This window comes from Perca fluviatilis, chromosome 11, assembly GCF_010015445.1.
Source record: "Perca fluviatilis chromosome 11, GENO_Pfluv_1.0, whole genome shotgun sequence".
In the NCBI taxonomy this organism is placed as follows: domain Eukaryota; kingdom Metazoa; phylum Chordata; class Actinopteri; order Perciformes; family Percidae; genus Perca; species Perca fluviatilis.
In genome coordinates, this window is record NC_053122.1 from 20,400,153 (window position 1) to 20,417,243 (window position 17,091).

At 41.3% G+C, this 17,091-nt stretch overlaps 2 protein-coding genes across 2 annotated transcripts; one reads left to right on the forward strand and one right to left on the reverse strand.

The window, feature by feature from the left end:
- Nucleotides 1-7,515: 7,515 nt before the first annotated feature.
- Nucleotides 7,516-8,881, forward strand: c1ql3b (complement component 1, q subcomponent-like 3b). The gene is made up of 2 exons (XM_039816632.1): nucleotides 7,516-8,136; nucleotides 8,385-8,881. The coding sequence occupies exons 1-2, from the start codon at nucleotides 7,516-7,518 to the stop codon at nucleotides 8,562-8,564; spliced, it is 801 nt and encodes a 266-aa protein (XP_039672566.1). The 3' UTR covers nucleotides 8,565-8,881.
- A 101-nt stretch (nucleotides 8,882-8,982) lies between these two features.
- On the reverse strand, nucleotides 8,983-15,782 carry pter (phosphotriesterase related). Its single transcript, XM_039816631.1, has 5 exons — nucleotides 15,671-15,782; nucleotides 14,721-15,178; nucleotides 12,372-12,637; nucleotides 10,782-10,922; nucleotides 8,983-10,400 (listed from the first exon to the last, which is right to left on the reverse strand). The coding sequence occupies exons 2-5, from the start codon at nucleotides 15,150-15,152 to the stop codon at nucleotides 10,190-10,192; spliced, it is 1,050 nt and encodes a 349-aa protein (XP_039672565.1). The 5' UTR covers nucleotides 15,153-15,178; nucleotides 15,671-15,782; the 3' UTR covers nucleotides 8,983-10,189.
- Nucleotides 15,783-17,091: the final 1,309 nt, after the last annotated feature.

Consider the following 17,091-nt stretch of genomic DNA (forward strand, 5'->3'; position numbering starts at 1 on the left):
AGAGGCAAAGTCCCTCCCTGTCTAGTGTCTCCTATGAGAACAGAAAACAATATGTAGCCTAATTGTGCGTTCCATTTGTAGCCTACTCGGAAGTCGGATTTCCGAGTTGGGAAGTTGGAGAACCTCACAGTAGTACCCTGAGGTAGTCAACAAATCATTTTTTTGATCCCGTTTGAATTTTGCCATAAATTACACGCTTGTCACTTTAAAAGATAATTTGCTAAAAGTTGCAGGTTGTCGTAGGTTTCTCAAAGTACCATTTAGTTTTGTGTGAAACTGCTCAGTGAACTATCTCTCCTCTCATAATCACCTTGCTTGCTAGCTAGCTAAGTAACTTAGCTACGCTCCACCTTCAAATGTAACATATATATCCTACCTGATGCGTTTTATCCAGCGTCTATTTATCACCTGGGAAGCAAAGGAACTAACAAGACCCGTTGCTTGCGTGAGTAACATTACACCCTGGTACTAAACACAGGCATGACACACTCAAGTCAATCAATGAAGAAGGGCAGCTTTAAAAATAAAATTTAAAAAACAGTGAGAGGGAGGGAGTGATGATACAGAGATTGGGTGATAAATCTTGTTCTGATCAGGTTTCTCTGGTGCCCTCACACCTCAGTGTCTTTCTTGGGGTAATTAATCAATCCCAGACTGGAGGCATTGATCGGCCTCCTGCGGCCCTCGGTATGTTTACACTCCTCGATTGTATTTGCCACTAAGCCCCTCGCTGCCGCTCAATCTCATCGGCAGAACTGCGACACTCCGCCTGCTGACGCCATAAGCGAAACGATGCATCGATTGACATCTCGATGAAAATCAATCTACTTATTTTTTTTTTGATGCACGGGGGATTTGGTTTTGTTATAATCCTTTGTTGTAATCCTGTATTCCAGGTTGCAATGCATAACATTTTATCACGAGCAATCAAAACACTCCTGGAGTGCAGGGTCGAGCATTTCCTCAGAGACAGTTACACACACCGCCAAACATCTACAATATTTCCTAATTTCATTTATATGTTTCTCACAAATATAAAGCCATAAAAGAGACTATTTGAAGTACATCTATAATTTGCAATATATCTGATGACACTGACCCTTTAAGTATGGTTTGCATGGTTTATCAGACAGTCCTCAGATTGCTTCCTCAAGACAATAAAAGTATCAAGATCCTTTACTTAAGTAAAAGTAGTGGCAGGGCAATGTCAAATGTAACCTATTAGGTAAAGGTCCTGCATTCACATTTTAAGTTAAGAAAAGTACACAAGTATTATAAGAAAAATATGAAGTAAAATGATATAATTATTATTAACATTAAGACATAGGCAGCATTTTAATGTTGGAGTTGGTTGAGGTGGAACTAATTCTTACTATATTGTGTCATAGTTAAATAAAATGAAAATTTATCATATTTCATTAGACAATCATGTATTTTGTATATACAATTGTAAACTGCAAAGTAAATGCTCTTAATGCAGTGGAGTAGAAGTAGTAGCATACAATGGAAATACTCAAGTAAAGTACAAGTACCTCAAAATTGTATTTAAATACTTGAGTAAATGTACCCAGTTGCAGCTTACCATTGTAAACCATAGGTTATTCAATGTATTAATCATTCTTTGAAGTTTATTTTTTAATTTTCAGGGTAACGTGTGTTTCAGTTTCCCCTATAATGAAATTGGTGTTATGGAGAGTTTGAGTGTTACATGATGGTCTAATGTGTTGAGAGAGTATTTCAAACATAATTAGCATATCAACACGTGGTTATCGGTGATTCAAGTTTGAAAATGTTAGGATCAATCTTTAAAATTCTACTTCTCATAGTTAGCTTTTTCTCATATGTCTCCTAAACTGGTAGCTGGAGAGGTGCCAGTTCACCTGCATCAGGGGACCCTTGAGCAAGGCACTGAACATTCAACTGCTCAGGACGCTCATCCATGGGCAGCCCCTCATCTCTCCATTAGTGCATGTATAGGCCCCATGCATGTGTGTGTATTTCAGGCCTGTGTGTAATGTGTGTAAAAACTGCACCAACAGAGGGAAAATGTGAATTTCCCCTCGCGAGATAAATACAGGCCTGTCGTCTTCTTCTTCTTCTTCTTCTTCTTCTTCTTCTTCAAGGGAAGACGAGTATATGTCTGTATTACTGATATCAATTTTGTGCAATCTATACATTATCATCCTGGAGCTCCTAAAATTGAAGTGACCTGAACTGTAGCCTAAGCTGAATAATGTGAATAATCTCTGTATCACTGTAGTCTCTGTATTTGAATCTTTGCTCGTCTTATTTTTACTTTGTGTGGAAAACTTTAACTATAAAAGTATTTTGAGACCTTACACAAATCAGAATGAAGTGATTTCTTTCAGAAATACACATCAAGAAGACTGAAGAGCAGCAGCACACCAACCAAAGGACAGGTTTTGAAGTTTTTGTTCGTCTGTCAACTGGAAGCAAACAATGAAATAAAAAAAAAACAATCACTTTGATTTCCTACTGAATGAAAAGCCCTTCTCTCTGGTATGTTTATCATTTGTTATTCAATTCAATTTTAATTACCACACTCTATAAATCTATATTATTACATACTGTACATTAGCACAACTGAATCAGACTCCACATTTAACCCATCAACCCTATCAGGAGGAGTGGGTAGCCATGATTGTTATTGCTTCTCCATCTTAAATACAGTACCAGCTTTGAGTGGGTGGTGTGGCAACGCATTCTGTTGAAAAATAAACACTCAAATTCTGAAAGAGCAGAAGGTGTGAAAAGTAAGGAGGGACATTCATCTTATCACTGGCTGGGACACATGCTGTTTTATGAGTTGATAAACACTTGGGTGTCAATGCTCACATAATATTTCTGTTTATATTCCTGGCTGGTAATGAGAGATCCATTCAGCTTCCTTTCCCATTCACCACATACACTCTTTGACAAACCTGTCTCAACTTTGATTGTCATAAACACAATTGAATCCTGCTTAGCCACCCAGGTCAGGCTACATAAATGCCATACATATTTCATACAGCATCACGCTTTTCTGACAGAGGGATATTTTTGTGTGTGTGTGAATTGAATTCACGCCTCATATTTCATTAGACACTCTGAAAGTCTTCTGTCTGTGGTCAGATGGGCTATATGTTTTATTCATGTCCTCTGAACATCTGCTTGTCCGGTTGTCAAAAATCATCAGGCTCCCCCAGGACTCCTGCTTGACTGGCTGTAAATGAACTCCAACGTTGAGATTTAAAACAACCTGTCAGAGCTCTTCACCACCAGAGGAATCTTTTAATACGGCAGCCGAGGTGAGCTGACTGACTAAGATCTGGAGAAGAGTGATGAAAGTCAACTTTGGACACATTTTTTTAGAAACAGAAATAAAAAGTGTGCACTCTGATTCATTTGGTGCGATACTGTTAAAAGCGTTCTAATACAAGTTGTGTTCTTCCCACAGCTTTTGGTGGATTTTGACACTGCTGTTCACTTTGGCTGCTGGTCGACAAGTCTCCCTGAGTCACTGGAGGCTCGTGCCAACTAGAGGGAAAGAGCCTGACCGCTAACAAGTGCTCAGTGACTCATAGCCACCACAGTATGTCTCACTGTGTTTGTGCTCGTGTGTCTTTACATATTATTCTATTATATACTATTCTATTTCTCACTTTACACTCATCCCACAGAACATGTGAGGGCTTTTAGAACTGATAATGTATTTTAAATCACATGTGGGGCCATCCCAAACTAGTGTCAGCTGTAACCAAGGGGGTAAGCCAGCCTCCGCAAAGCGTACCTCCTATGGAGCCATTTTGATGTTAATAAGCCATCACCTACCATTAGCATTCCGTTGACTGCCATTCATTTTGGCGTCACTTTGACAGTGAATAACTTTACATCTGAAGCATTTGTTTATTTCTAAAGAAACACGACAATGTATAAAAGGCTCCATTACCTTGTATCTCACGTTATGGCTCCGTAGCAGGCGTTTTTATAAAAATAGGTTGTGTCATAACCACGCAACTTTCTGTCGCATAGTAGATAAATTACCGTACAGTACAGGAGAAGCAATCGGGGGGGACGTGGAGGCATACAGTCAAAATAACAAAATAATTAATCAGAATACTTACCAAAAGTTGCTCCTGCTCCTACGCTCATTGACAGCTCCTACTCACGCTCTCCGTCTCTGCAAGATTGAATGATTGAGATTTCTCTTGGCACCAGAAGACTTACAACTTTCAGACAGGTTGCTCACGTCACATCTACGTCGTCAAGCTCAGTTGGAGGCTGCGCAGTAACGCTCAGCCATCACCGGAAAAGTGCTTCTAATTGACTTCACTGGTCTCCGTGGAAGTCTACGGCGTGGCTTTGTCTATTCATTTTACTGCCTATGGCTGTAACAAAGATGTATGAATTAAACTAGACAAAATAAAACCAGAAAATACTGAGAGAAAAATAAAATAATACTTTTTTCTTCTTCTTTAGGGGAAATTGTAAAAGAATTTTTTCTCTGAAATTGACATTTCCTGTCTCAATTATTGGCATCCATTATTGCAAGAATAGTTACAATCTTTCATAATTTGTTGCAATTTGACTTAAACGGCACCAAAACGGCATGCTAACCACCATCCATAATGCTAACATGCTGATGTTTAACAGGTATAATGTTTACCATGTTCACCATCTTAGTTTAGTTAATTAGCATGTTTGCATTTAGCTAATTAGCAATAAATACAAAATACAGCTGAGGCTGTTGGGATTGTCATTAGTGTCACAGGTCATGAACCAAGTAGACTACTGGACGAATTATAAATTTGACCCGATGATGGAGAAAAAAATTAAGAGATCAAAAAAGTGGCAGGGGCGATTCTAGGATCATACTTTTAGGGGGGCTCAGGCCCTAATGAGATTGTGACACTGATACAGTGCCTTACAATAGTGTTAACCCCCCCGCTAAATCAGTACTTTCACTGGATAACGATGAATACATGTATTTATTATTATAACAGAGGATAAATGCAAAGTTTTGAACAAAAAAACTACAAAAGTCCCTTTATGGACTACCAGAATCAAATAAAATGATAATGAGTTGTAAACAATAAATAAATAAAAAATATACTTTTCTTGACTGGGTTACAGGTGCATAGCATTGGTGACAGCGACACAGGATATTAAACCTGTTTTCTTTGAACCTGTAATTGATTGCCCTCTGTCACTAACAGACAAGTTCACAAACTCTAACTTGAAGCACTAAAAAAAAAGGCTTGAGCCCCCCTAAAAAGGGTCTAAAATCGCCACTGCTGAGTGGGACATGAATGTAATGTTATAGCAATCCATCCAACAGTTGTCGGGAGTTTTTACTCAAACCTCATGGTAGCGCCAGAAGTAAACACCTGAGGAAGGGCAAATTGTGGACTGAAACGTTGTGCCTTATTTGCACTATTAAAGTATTTTTTCGGAGCATTTTAAACTGTTGTGCGGACTTTACCTTCTTTGAGCGCCAGAAGTAAAGTCAGGGAATCACCATTCAGAACAGACAGTTGTCTGGGGACCACGAGTGTCTGTATGAAATTTCATGGCAATTCATCCAATCAGTGGTGGTGTGTGACTTGGTGCCGTGAAGTGTTAACGCACTTGTCCTGGGATATGGTACCCGCTCGCCAAAGTTACATAGTCCAAGAACAGTTCAGGGCGCAAAGTGGGAATGACAGAGGCACCATTCTCCCTATTACAAGTCAGTGTACGTCAAAATGATTTTGAGCCTGTTATTTTAAGCTAAAACAGTCAAATAATGCTTTAACAACCAACAGCATACGTTTTTTGTACATTGGCTTTGTTATAGTTAGTTTTTATAGCTTGATTTTAAATGTTTTACAGTATACTCCTACATCTGGTGTTAGTGGCCCACTGTAATATGGTATGCTCATTTGACATTGACATGACCAGGTGGTATGTTATTGTTAAACATTCTCTCTTTTTCATTGTTGTTGTCTGCATGGTCATTGTCATTGGGAAATAGGATAAATGTATAAAAAAAAGTCTTGAAAGAATAATAATTAATAACAGAACTTGAGATGAGATCCATTGCCATTTAAGAGGCTTGTGGCTCTGAATAAAACCTTTGATTTGAGTGTGTCTTACTTAAAGCAAATACATTTACACCTTGCATATACACATCTTATGACTTTTAAGAATTCTGCTGTGATAGAATAAGATCGTCAATATTTGTAAAGTAATACAGCTCATTATTTGTTCATTTACAGCCCTTTTAACTATCTTTTTAAGAGTGTCAACAATTCTGTATGGCACTTTTTGAGATCACAATTCAACAAACACACACAGTTACATTTGTGACTAATAGAATCTCATTCGTGCTGCAATCAAAGCCTCGGTCCTCCCAAAGAAACAAGGCTATCTGTGGTTTTCCTTCCTCTTCATCTATCTCTCCACCTGGCAGTGAGGTGCCATCGACACAGAGTGACAGCCTCTGCATTCATGAGCACATCATCATCTGTCCTCCTCACCAAGAATTAGCTCTTCATCACTCAAACCTTACAAACGCCAGTTTTATGTGGAGAGGGCATTTTGTTTTAAGTCTTAGAAATCAATATGGTTTGGATCATTTTAAAAATAATGGAGAATTCAGTTGTACATTTTTACGTATTACTTATTTAGGCTAATATCACAACCAGCATTAACCTATTGGTGAATTCCCATTCCCAATTCAGCATTCAGTCATTTCACCAGTATATTTATGTGAAGTCATCCTTAACTGCCAGCTTCTAGTGACTCCCTCCTTCCTTTCAGTGGCTCTATAGATTTTCTCCAAGTGATAAATTGGACATGGGGAGCCACTGAGGTGTGACCAGGTGCCAAAAGACTATAGCTTTTTGTCTTTAATGGGCCTCATTATGCTCAAGACCTTTAGAGCTGTTTGGATAAGTTCTAATAACGTGTTGTGGGAGGTAACGTTACAGCCATCAATAGAAAAAGTAATGTGTTAATACCCAAGTAGTTTTCTGACATCACAAACAAATACATAAAATAGATTAATCACGTTTTAGAGCGTCAAAGTCATGTATATTTTTTTCCCTTTCTCTCTTTTGATTTAAGAAATGCACGGATTCTATCCCCTGCATCACCTCCCCCCCTCCCCTCACTCTCCAAACACAGAAGCGGTTCACTTCAAGCCCATTCTCTCCTGTGTCATCGTGGTGGGCATAACTTCTGCAGCTGACTGTGCTGCATAACCACTTAACGTACTTTTTCCTCTCAGAAAGTCGTTTGTTGTTATTTTTCTTGCAGTGAGAAAGCGGAGATGAATCAGTTGAACGGATACTGCAGCGCGTAAAAGTTGTGGATGGTTACTTTTGCGCATACACATGTAAAGGACTATTTTATCTCCAAAAGTTGCGATACAAAGCAAAAGCAGGTGAAATTTTTCCCTCTGCAAACATATCGCCCACAAGCAGGCTGGAAGACCATCCACTCCGGAGAACACAGCGAATCCGCAGAGCGCAGATGATCGCAACTGGTGTTTGTGGTGTCGCGCTGGTGCTGGTGTTGGTGGTTCTGATCCCGGTCATGGTGAACACCGCCGGTACCTCTGCCCGCTACGAGATGCTCGGGTCCTGCCAAATGGTGTGCGACTCCCACGGGACCGCGGCCACGGCCACGGCCAAGGCAACCAACCCAATCAAAGACAACCGTCTGGTGCAGTCCCTTCCGACTTTCATCCAAGGTCCTCAAGGAGAGCCGGGACGCGTCGGGAGGATGGGTCCGAGGGGTCCGGTTGGCGAGCCCGGGCCATCTGGACCTGCTGGTCCGCCCGGAGAGAGAGGGGCACCGGGTCCACCGGGTCCACCCGGAGCACCTGGAGCAAATGGGCCTAACGGTGCCATCAGCGCTGCCACTTACAACACAATCCCAAAGATTGCGTTTTATGCAGGACTGAAGAAGCAGCATGAGGGATACGAAGTGTTGAAATTCGACGACGTAGTCACAAATCTGGGCAACCACTATGACCCTTCTTCAGGGAAATTCACCTGCTCAATACCGGGGATTTACTTCTTTGTTTACCATGTGCTGATGCGAGGCGGAGATGGAACAAGCATGTGGGCTGACCTCTGTAAAAACAACCAGGTAGGACGCTTCATGATATATAATTAGGCTATGTAACAATCTTTTGATTTGTTTTAGCTTTACTATTTATAGTCTCTGTTAATAATACACAGTGCATACACCGTCTGATGAACACATTTTTCATTTTACGCACCCGTGTCCATAGAAAGAGACACATTTAGCCTAAAAAAATGGATGGAGCTGTCCGCGGTTCTGATTTCAAAATAATGACACGTTTCATCAGCGGACATGTCAACTTTCCCTTCTAGGTGAGAGCCAGTGCCATCGCCCAAGACGCCGACCAGAACTACGACTACGCCAGCAACAGCGTTGTCCTGCACCTCGAGCCCGGGGACGAGATTTACATCAAGCTGGACGGCGGAAAGGCGCACGGGGGCAACAACAACAAGTACAGCACCTTCTCCGGCTTCATGTTGTATGCTGATTAAAACATGGAAAAGGTCCGCTGAGGGGGGGTTGGATCTGCATATAGCTCGCTTCACTGCTCATCAATGTCAGTTGGATTATTAGAGGCACAGCTCACCATTTGTCCAGAAAGATGTGGAGGACGTCATGCATGAACAAGAAAAGAACTGTACTTTGCAATAGCAAAGAGCTTACAGTGTAATTACAGAAAAGTAATAATGCATTTTAAAGTGTACAGCTTTGAATTATACCCTTATCAGATTGATTAGTGTCGCTATTGCACCCTGAATGAACTGTTTAGCCTTACAAATGAACTTCGCTATGTCCACCATACTGTACATGCTGCTGTGGGAGCACATACTGAGTGTAAACTGGAAGTTCAATGTATTGACCTCCAGTGCTTAATTAGATACTGACATAATCACCACTCTGTTCACAGTGTTATTAGTCCATGTGTGCTTTATTTTTCAAAACTATTAGATAGTTGTTGCATTTTGAGTGAAAATGTTAAAAGCCGTAGTGATGCATGATTATAAATATGACATGTTAACACCGTGCAGCATCAAAACACATCAAAGAATGTGTCAAGGGCCATTATAATGTTCATATTGAAGCACTGTCACAAAATAACCATTGTAATTCATTTTCTCTCAATACGACAGCTGGTTGGGGCGACAGGGTGGTCTGGTGGTTAGTCATCATCACAAAACTGGACAGTCATGCTGACATAAATGTTTCCTCAACATACATCGATTTGCCTGCTGATTGTGAAGACTGTCAGCTAATGTGTAAAGTATCATGTCAAATTAAATCTCGTAACTTTTTAATCCTCGGAAGATTAATCAAAGTTATATTGTTTTTTCACGGCGCACAGTCACTTGTGGCGATCATGCCATTGATCATGTGGTGAAGTCACCCTGTGAGACCACCTGTTCCCAGATGAGAGGAGAACATGTCCTTCATCCAGTCAGCCTCCCATAGACACCCACTGAGGGGCAACAGGACAACTCCAACACAGCCGCATTATGTTGAGAGCAGAGCGGCATACTGATTACTACCGCGCTCGTTATTGTCATTGTCATTTGCAGAAATGCCACTTACGAATACAAAGAAAGCAACATTGAAAAATCAATTAGCACCATATTTGTGAGCAGTGAGCACCACTGTAGACAACACCTCCAGAGAAAGAGTTTTAGATTGCATTCACATTTCTGCAGGCAAGAAGCTATTTTTGTGTGACATAAATGGGACCAAAACAAGACTGCTAATGAGAGGCACTGTGATCCTGCAAGGTTCCTTCATATTATTTGCTTACAAAGTGAATAATGTATAATCACACATATAAACTCACGTTTTAATTAATGAGGGCCTCTGTAAAAACTATTTAAGCTGGATGAAACAACAGCCTGTAATTACCGTATTTTCCATTGGAAAGACAAAGTTACAAAACATTTTGCTTTGCTGAAAAATGTAAGAACATTGACATTAAAGACATATTGATGCACGAACATTGTACGCTCATTGATTTGAGGGTCCAAAAACACATTTATAAATGAGTGGGGAATGTGATTATTGCAAAGATTGTGGGGGGGGGTTTAGTCATTATCTGGAGATAAAATAATCGCTACATCAAAACGCTCTTTTTGCGTTATTTGAAGGTCAGCCAGCATTTTGGGTTGTCGATGAGGATCTTATCCACCTGGTTCTGCGAGATGCCCCTCATCAGCATCTTCGGCACAATGTTCTTCAGGATGTGAGAGTAGCCGTGGCCGCCGTACTTGGTGAGACGGTTCTTGGTGTGGATGTCGTGTGCAACCACTATCTTGTCATCGTAGCCCTCCTTCACAAGGAACGCCAAGCTGAGCGTGAACAAAGAAACAGGGAAAAACGAGGGGCCTTAAACACAACTGACAATTTCTGTTGTTAATCTCGTTTTTGTTGCATGAACGGACTAACATGTGGCCAGTTATTCATCACCCCTCTCTCCACTGCAGTGGGAGAGGAGCGTCTCGCAGTTTCTGTGACAAACTGTAGGACACGCTCGTCTCTCCACATGGAGTAAAACACAAAATCAGCATTTTTGCTCTAAATGATATACACCGGATGTGGACTCTAGCTCCATTTACAATCTCAAATTTGAACACTGAGGTCTACACTGAGGTTTAAATGTCAAGTGTGGAAACATCAACGTGGACACACTTGTGTTCACTCCTGGCACGTCTAATCACAGTGTTACTCACGCCTTCACTCTCTGGCTGTCACTGGGCATGTCCACCTCCAGGTTATACGGGTAGTTCAGCATCTCTGTTCCGAAGAGATCATACTCCAGATAACTCCCCAGCTTCGCAAACTCAAGCAGTTCACCATCATCAAATATAGTCCTGCAGGAAGAGAAGAGAAAATAAGTGAAATTAATGCCATACATATAGAATTTCAAAAGAGAAGGTTTATCCAGTTTACCAGCTTATTAAAAAAAAAAAAAAAAGAAAAAAAGAAAGAAAGTGAAATATATTTTTTTAAGTAGGGGTAAAATTCAATGCAATTTCTGTAACTTTTCTTAAGAATGGAGAATAACAATGACCAAAATAGCAGTGACTAAAATAATTTGTTGTGAAAGCAGATCTAAGAAATATTGGGATCATATGTGGAACGATAAAGCTATCTTATCTAACACCCCCTTTAGGTAGCACAGCATGTGACTCGACATTATGAATCAAATAGTTTGTCACGTTGTTTGTTGTTTTTCATTCTTAAATTGAATGTATATCATAACTCTTTGCGGCCGTTTTAAAATATTTGACTCATAAAACCACTCTACAAATAAGGGTAATCGTTTTCAGTTTTCACTTATTATTTATCATTGTATTTCCACCAAAAAATAACCAGATTCTTTTTGAAGAGCACATCCGTTTAAACTGATTTCCACTAAGATATGATGTCCTACACATTCAAAAGTTATGTTTCTTGCTGCAAGAGGACACTGATCACTGCTGTTTACAGCAAACAAGATTCCCTTGCAACAAGCACAGCTCAGAAAATGTTTCCAGTGAGGTGAAGATGAAAAAAAACTGCAGCCTGTAACTGCCATCAGGTCAGAATTCCAAGGAAATCTGCTGAAAAACTACAGGTTCGCATGAAACAGGAAGAAAACAAATATCTGAGGGTGAAGAAGAAGGGTGATTTACACGAAGACGGCAACAAAAATGTACTGCAGAGACGACGAAATTTGGGAATTTCTGTCGGTAAGCGTTGACAATGAAATCGCGAGACAAATTCAAGGAACGTCAGAGGACTCTGTTGTTTATGACCAAATTACGAACTGGCTACATGACCGCGACGTAATCCGCTGCACGCTCTACCCAGGCGCCCCCTCTCGCCTAAACCAATCTGAGTATTTCCAGTAAGTAAGAACGCATCTGACAGACAATCTCCTGTTGTATGCTACATGTGTGAAAGTGTACATGTTGGGACCAGATTCGTTGGACATTGTCCAGATTTCATAAGTGAAAACAGCTCTACAATGTTAATGCGATGTGAATTTTCCCAGTAGGGAAATCATTTTTTCAAATTATTTGACACCACGTGAATGGAGCACAAAGTGAAATATACTTTGTGTATCAGCCCTGTGTGGGTTCTTCCTTCGCCCATGCTACACACTTTCACCAAGTTTGATGAAAATCAGGCCTGTAGTTTTTGGTAACCCTGCTGACAGACAGACAAACAGACCGTCAAACAGACAGACAAACCAAGCCAAAACATTACCTCCTCGGCTGAGGTAAAAACTAAATCCCTTTATTCCCCTCTACAAACGGTTTCCAGGGACTTCTCACCTGTCCAGGTGTGACATGACAGTTTTGCTGATGTCACCTCCGGCCTCCTGAAGAATCCGGACGATTTCAGCCGGAGCGGTGGGATTCCTACCGGGATGGATGATGACAGGGCAGCCGAGCTGGGTCTGAGCATGAGCTGTGGCCCTCAGCACCTTTGTTTCACTCTCCGTGATGGGCCAGCTAGTGCCGATCTCTCCGATCACGCCACAGCGGATGTCTGTGCCGTCTGCGCCGTGAAGCACCTCGCTGATGATGATGTCTGTGAGCTGACGGGCAGAAAATGAGGAGTTAGTTAAAGGTGCTCCAAGCGTTGTTGGGTGACGGCACTTCTTGTTGACGTTCGAAGTATTGTCAAACAAAACGATGCTAGCTCGCCCCTTCCTCCTCCTCCTCCTCATCCCGTCCCCTTCCCCTCCCTTCCGTGCTTCTGCGCACTAACCTCCCAACCCCCACCCCAAAATACTTCTTGTCGATTATTGGCTGGAACTCTGTTTGTTATGTTTGGTGGTGCAGGTTGGCCAGTTTGTTTTTGTTGCCGTTTGTGGAGCCTGGGCTGTCTACAGAGACCGCGTTTTTTGGTGGATAGTGAGGAGATGTTTGCTGTATGTGAGAAAAAAAATTGTAGCCTAGAAAACGCGTGACATCGCTTAGAGCACCTTTAAATCAGGACAACATCCCTCTTTTAGACTAGTTACTGACATATCTTCTGACTTCTTAGTTTTGTCCCTTTAACAGGCTCGATGCACATGAACAGAGCACGTTAGGTTTGAATGATAATATCTAAACATCCATGAAGATTAGGTGCACATTCTCAGTGCATCACTACTAAAGGGCTATACAGAGCAGCCAGAAACCTGTTCAAATCAATCAAAAGATACAGAGGAAATCCTTGAACATAAACACAGAACGTGCTAAGAGAATTGGTGATGTATCAAATTGATTGTAAACAAATGGATGACATGAGACATGGGACATTCAGTGCCAGTGGCAAACTCCAGACACACAAATGCTGATTAAGTTTCCACAATATACAGTACAGGCCAAAAGTTTGGACACACCTTCTCATTCAATGTGTTTCTTTATTTTCATGACTATTTACATTGTAGATTCTCACTGAAGGCATCAAAACTATGAATGAACACATATGGAATTATGTACTTAAAGCGCCCATATTATGCTCATTTTCAGGTTCATAACTGTATTTTAAGGTTTTACCAGAATAGGTTTACATGGTTTAATTTTCAAAAAACACCATATTGTTGTTGTACTGCACAGCTCTCTCTCACTGCTGCAGATCCTCTTTTCACCTGGTTTCTGTTTTAGCTACAGAGTGAGACCTCTTTTCATCTTCTTCTTCACTACTATCTTTGATTGCACTCGCACATGCGCAGTAGCTCAGATGTAGATCATGTCAGCTAGCTAACTCTAGAGACAGTAAAAGAAAGCCTGTTTATCCAACTTTGGTCAGTTACAAGGCAGGATTAGCTGGGAGACTTCTAAATGAGGGCGCACATGTAAGTAGTTCTTTTGTAGATTATGGTGAACTTGTGTGTGTTGTAGCAGTGCTTTGCTATTGAGAACGACGTAGCATGCTAGCGTTAGCATTAGCCGGCTAACGCTAACGCTACGAGCTAACGGTTGTGGTTAGCCAGCTCATTTCGGACTGTGACGTCACAGTCCGAGGCCGATTTTAAACAGCTCACCAGGAGACTGAAGGCAGGACACATTCAGAAACCTGTATCTCACTTAAAACACCATGGATGGATTTTTTTCAAAGTTTGTATGTGTGTGGAAGCACCAGAGACACAAAAGAACACCCCAAATCCCAGAAAAAGTGTTTTTTTCATAATATGGGCACTTTAACAAAAAAGTGTGAAATAACTGAAAACATGTCTTATATTTTAGATTCTTCAAAGTAGCCACCCTTTGCTTTTTTTGATAACTCTGCAAACCCTTGGTGTTCTCTCAATGAGCTTCAAGTCACCTGAAATGGTTTTCACTTCACAGGTGTGCCTTGTCAGGGTTAATTAGTGGATTTTTTTCCCTTTATTAATAAAAAAGCAAAGGGTGGCTACTTTGAAGAATCTAAAATATAAGACATGTTTTCAGTTATTTCACACTTTTTTGTTAAGTACATAATTCCATATGTGTTCATTCATAGTTTTGATGCCTTCAGTGATAATCTACAATGTAAATAGTCATGAAAATAAAAAGGAAACGCATTGTGTGTCCAAAGAAGGTGTGTCCAAACTTTTGGCCTGTACTGTAGTTCAAATTGTTTCAAACTTTGTGTGAAACACACATGCCAGTTTTGACCTGGCTGCTGCCACACGCCAGGCTGAGCCTCACCTTCTCCACACTCATTCTCTTGGTGGCCTCCGTGTGGGTGGAGTCCACATAGTACCCTGCTCCTGCGATGACGTGGACCCCGGTGTCCTTTGCTAGCTGCTTGAGGGTGGGCAGATCCCGGTCGATGCCCGTGGTGGTGTTTTCTACTATGGTGCCCCCGCCGGCCTTCCTGTAGGCCAGCAGCTCGTCCCGCACGGCGCCGGTCTCCTGCTGCAGCAGCAGGTTCTCGTGACAGCTGTAGGGGTTCTGTCTCAGCCAGTGCATGTGCTGCATCTGGAACGGGTTCTCCGCCACCTCCTCATCGCCTGGAGGAGGAGGGAAGTAGCAGCACTCAAAGGTCATGGTCAGGTGCTCGTGGGTCATGGTGCGGCCCAGCTGGTCTGGATCCACCAGACCCAGCACGGTCTGGACCTTCCCACTCAACTCTGACATGACTGGTGTTCAGGGTTTCAAACAACCTGAAAGGAAATATATTCTTATTATTTCATTTATAAATGAGTCAAATATAAGGCCCGGTAACGTTTTGTAAACATGGTTTCAGATCAGTGTGTTTGCAAAGAGGTTCTGACAACTCATTGACCAGGATGACCTAACGTTACAGTGCATGCAGGAGAGGGACCTTTGGACTGCAGAGTGACCTGCTCTGAAGACCTGATCCTTATTAGGACCAACAACAGAGTCCGTCCATAGATATTGGGTCTATCTAGGAGTTGAGGTTATTACTTACTTAGCTACTTGCTCGCTTTACAAAACATTAGTAATCACTGCAGAATGGGCGATAACTTAAAAAGAGCAACGTTTTGTGCTAGTGCAAAGTGTAACGGTAACACGTTGAAATCAGCCGAAAACAGCGTGCAGTAAACTCTGAGCTGCAGCACGAGGTGGGCGGAAACTTTAAGTTCATCGACTTAAATCCTAAAATGTATCTAAACTGCTGACAGTTTGCTGACCTTGTTTTTGATTCTTGCGGTCCACTTCGACCACGAGCCGAACTCAAAGCAGCTACTCCGATTAGCAGAGCCATAAGGTGCGAGAAGTGTGAATCATCGCGAGAGATCACGACAATACAGTTCAGCTGACAGGACGTCAGCAAAACCCAATAAAAAAAGGCAGTGTCACACACACTTTATTAGTGATAATACATCATTAACTAAAACTGTATAGATGCGTTATATGTCATTAATAAGAACAAAAGTTTGTTTACAATGTTGTGAAAAATAACAACAACGTTTCCGACATTTTTCTAAGCCAAAAGCGAAAATACGTTGTTAATAAATATTAGTTTCTTGAGGCAGTTTTGGTCTATACAACAATAATTAACGATTAATTGCCATTCAGAAAGCAAAGATAAATTTTTTTAGGGAGACCTTTTAAAAACAAATCTTTCAGACTTGTAGGCACAAAATCATGTCTTAGCCTATTACACAATTAATTATAAGCATATTTAACATATATACAGTGCCTTGCGAAAGTATTCGGCCCCCTTGAACGTTTCGACCTTTTGCCACATTTCAGGCCTCAAACATAAAGATATAAAACTGTAATTTTTTGTGAAGAATCAACAACAAGTGGGTCCCAATTATGAAGTGGAACGAAATTCATTGGCTATTTCAATCTTTTTTAACAAATAAAAAACTGAAAAAGTGGGTGTGCAAAATTATTCAGCCCCTTTACTTTCAGTGCAGCAAACTCTCTCCAGAAGTTCAGTGAGGATCTCTGAATGATCCAATGTTGACCTAAATGACTAATGATGATAAATAGAATCCAGCTGTGTGTAATCAAGTCTCCGTATAAATGCACCTGCTCTGTGATAGTCTCAGAGGTCCGTGTAAAGGCCGAGAGCATCATGAAGAACAAGGAACACACCAGGCAGGTCCGAGATACTGTTGTGGAGAAGTTTAAAGCCCGTTTGGATACAAAAAGATTTCCCAAGCTTTAAACATCCCAAGGACGCACTGTGCAAGCGATAATATTGAAATGGAAGGAGTATCAGACCACTACAAATTCTACGAAGACCTGGCCGTCCCTCTAAACTTTCAGCTCATACAATGAGAAGACTGATCAGAGATGCAGCCAAGAGGCCCGTGATCACTCTGGATGAACTGCAGAGACCTACAGCTGAGGTGGTAGACTCTGTCCATAGGACAACAATCAGTCGTATACTGCGCAAATCTGGCCTTTATGGAAGAGTGGCAAAAGAAAGCCATTTCTTAAAGATATCCATAAAACGTGTCGTTTAAAGTTTGCCAAAAGCCACCTGGCAGACACACCAAACATGTGGAAGAAGGTGCTGTGGTCAGATGAAACCAAAAACCGAACTTTTTGGCAACAATGCAAAACGTTGTGTTTGGCGTAAAGGCAACACAGCTCA

Bases quoted from the DNA above. Each gene is read 5' to 3' on its own strand.
- c1ql3b (XM_039816632.1), top strand. From the start codon at position 7,516: ATGATCGCAACTGGTGTTTGTGGTGTCGCGCTGGTGCTGGTGTTGGTG. The intron at 8,137-8,384 runs GTAGGACGCTTC...TTTCCCTTCTAG, and splicing joins ACCTCTGTAAAAACAACCAG to GTGAGAGCCAGTGCCATCGC.
- pter (XM_039816631.1), bottom strand. From the start codon at position 15,152: ATGTCAGAGTTGAGTGGGAAGGTCCAGACCGTGCTGGGTCTGGTGGAT. The intron at 12,638-14,720 runs GTGAGGCTCAGC...TCTGCCCGTCAG, and splicing joins AGAGAATGAGTGTGGAGAAG to CTCACAGACATCATCATCAG. The intron at 10,401-10,781 runs GTGAGTAACACT...GTTCACGCTCAG, and splicing joins GACAGCCAGAGAGTGAAGGC to CTTGGCGTTCCTTGTGAAGG.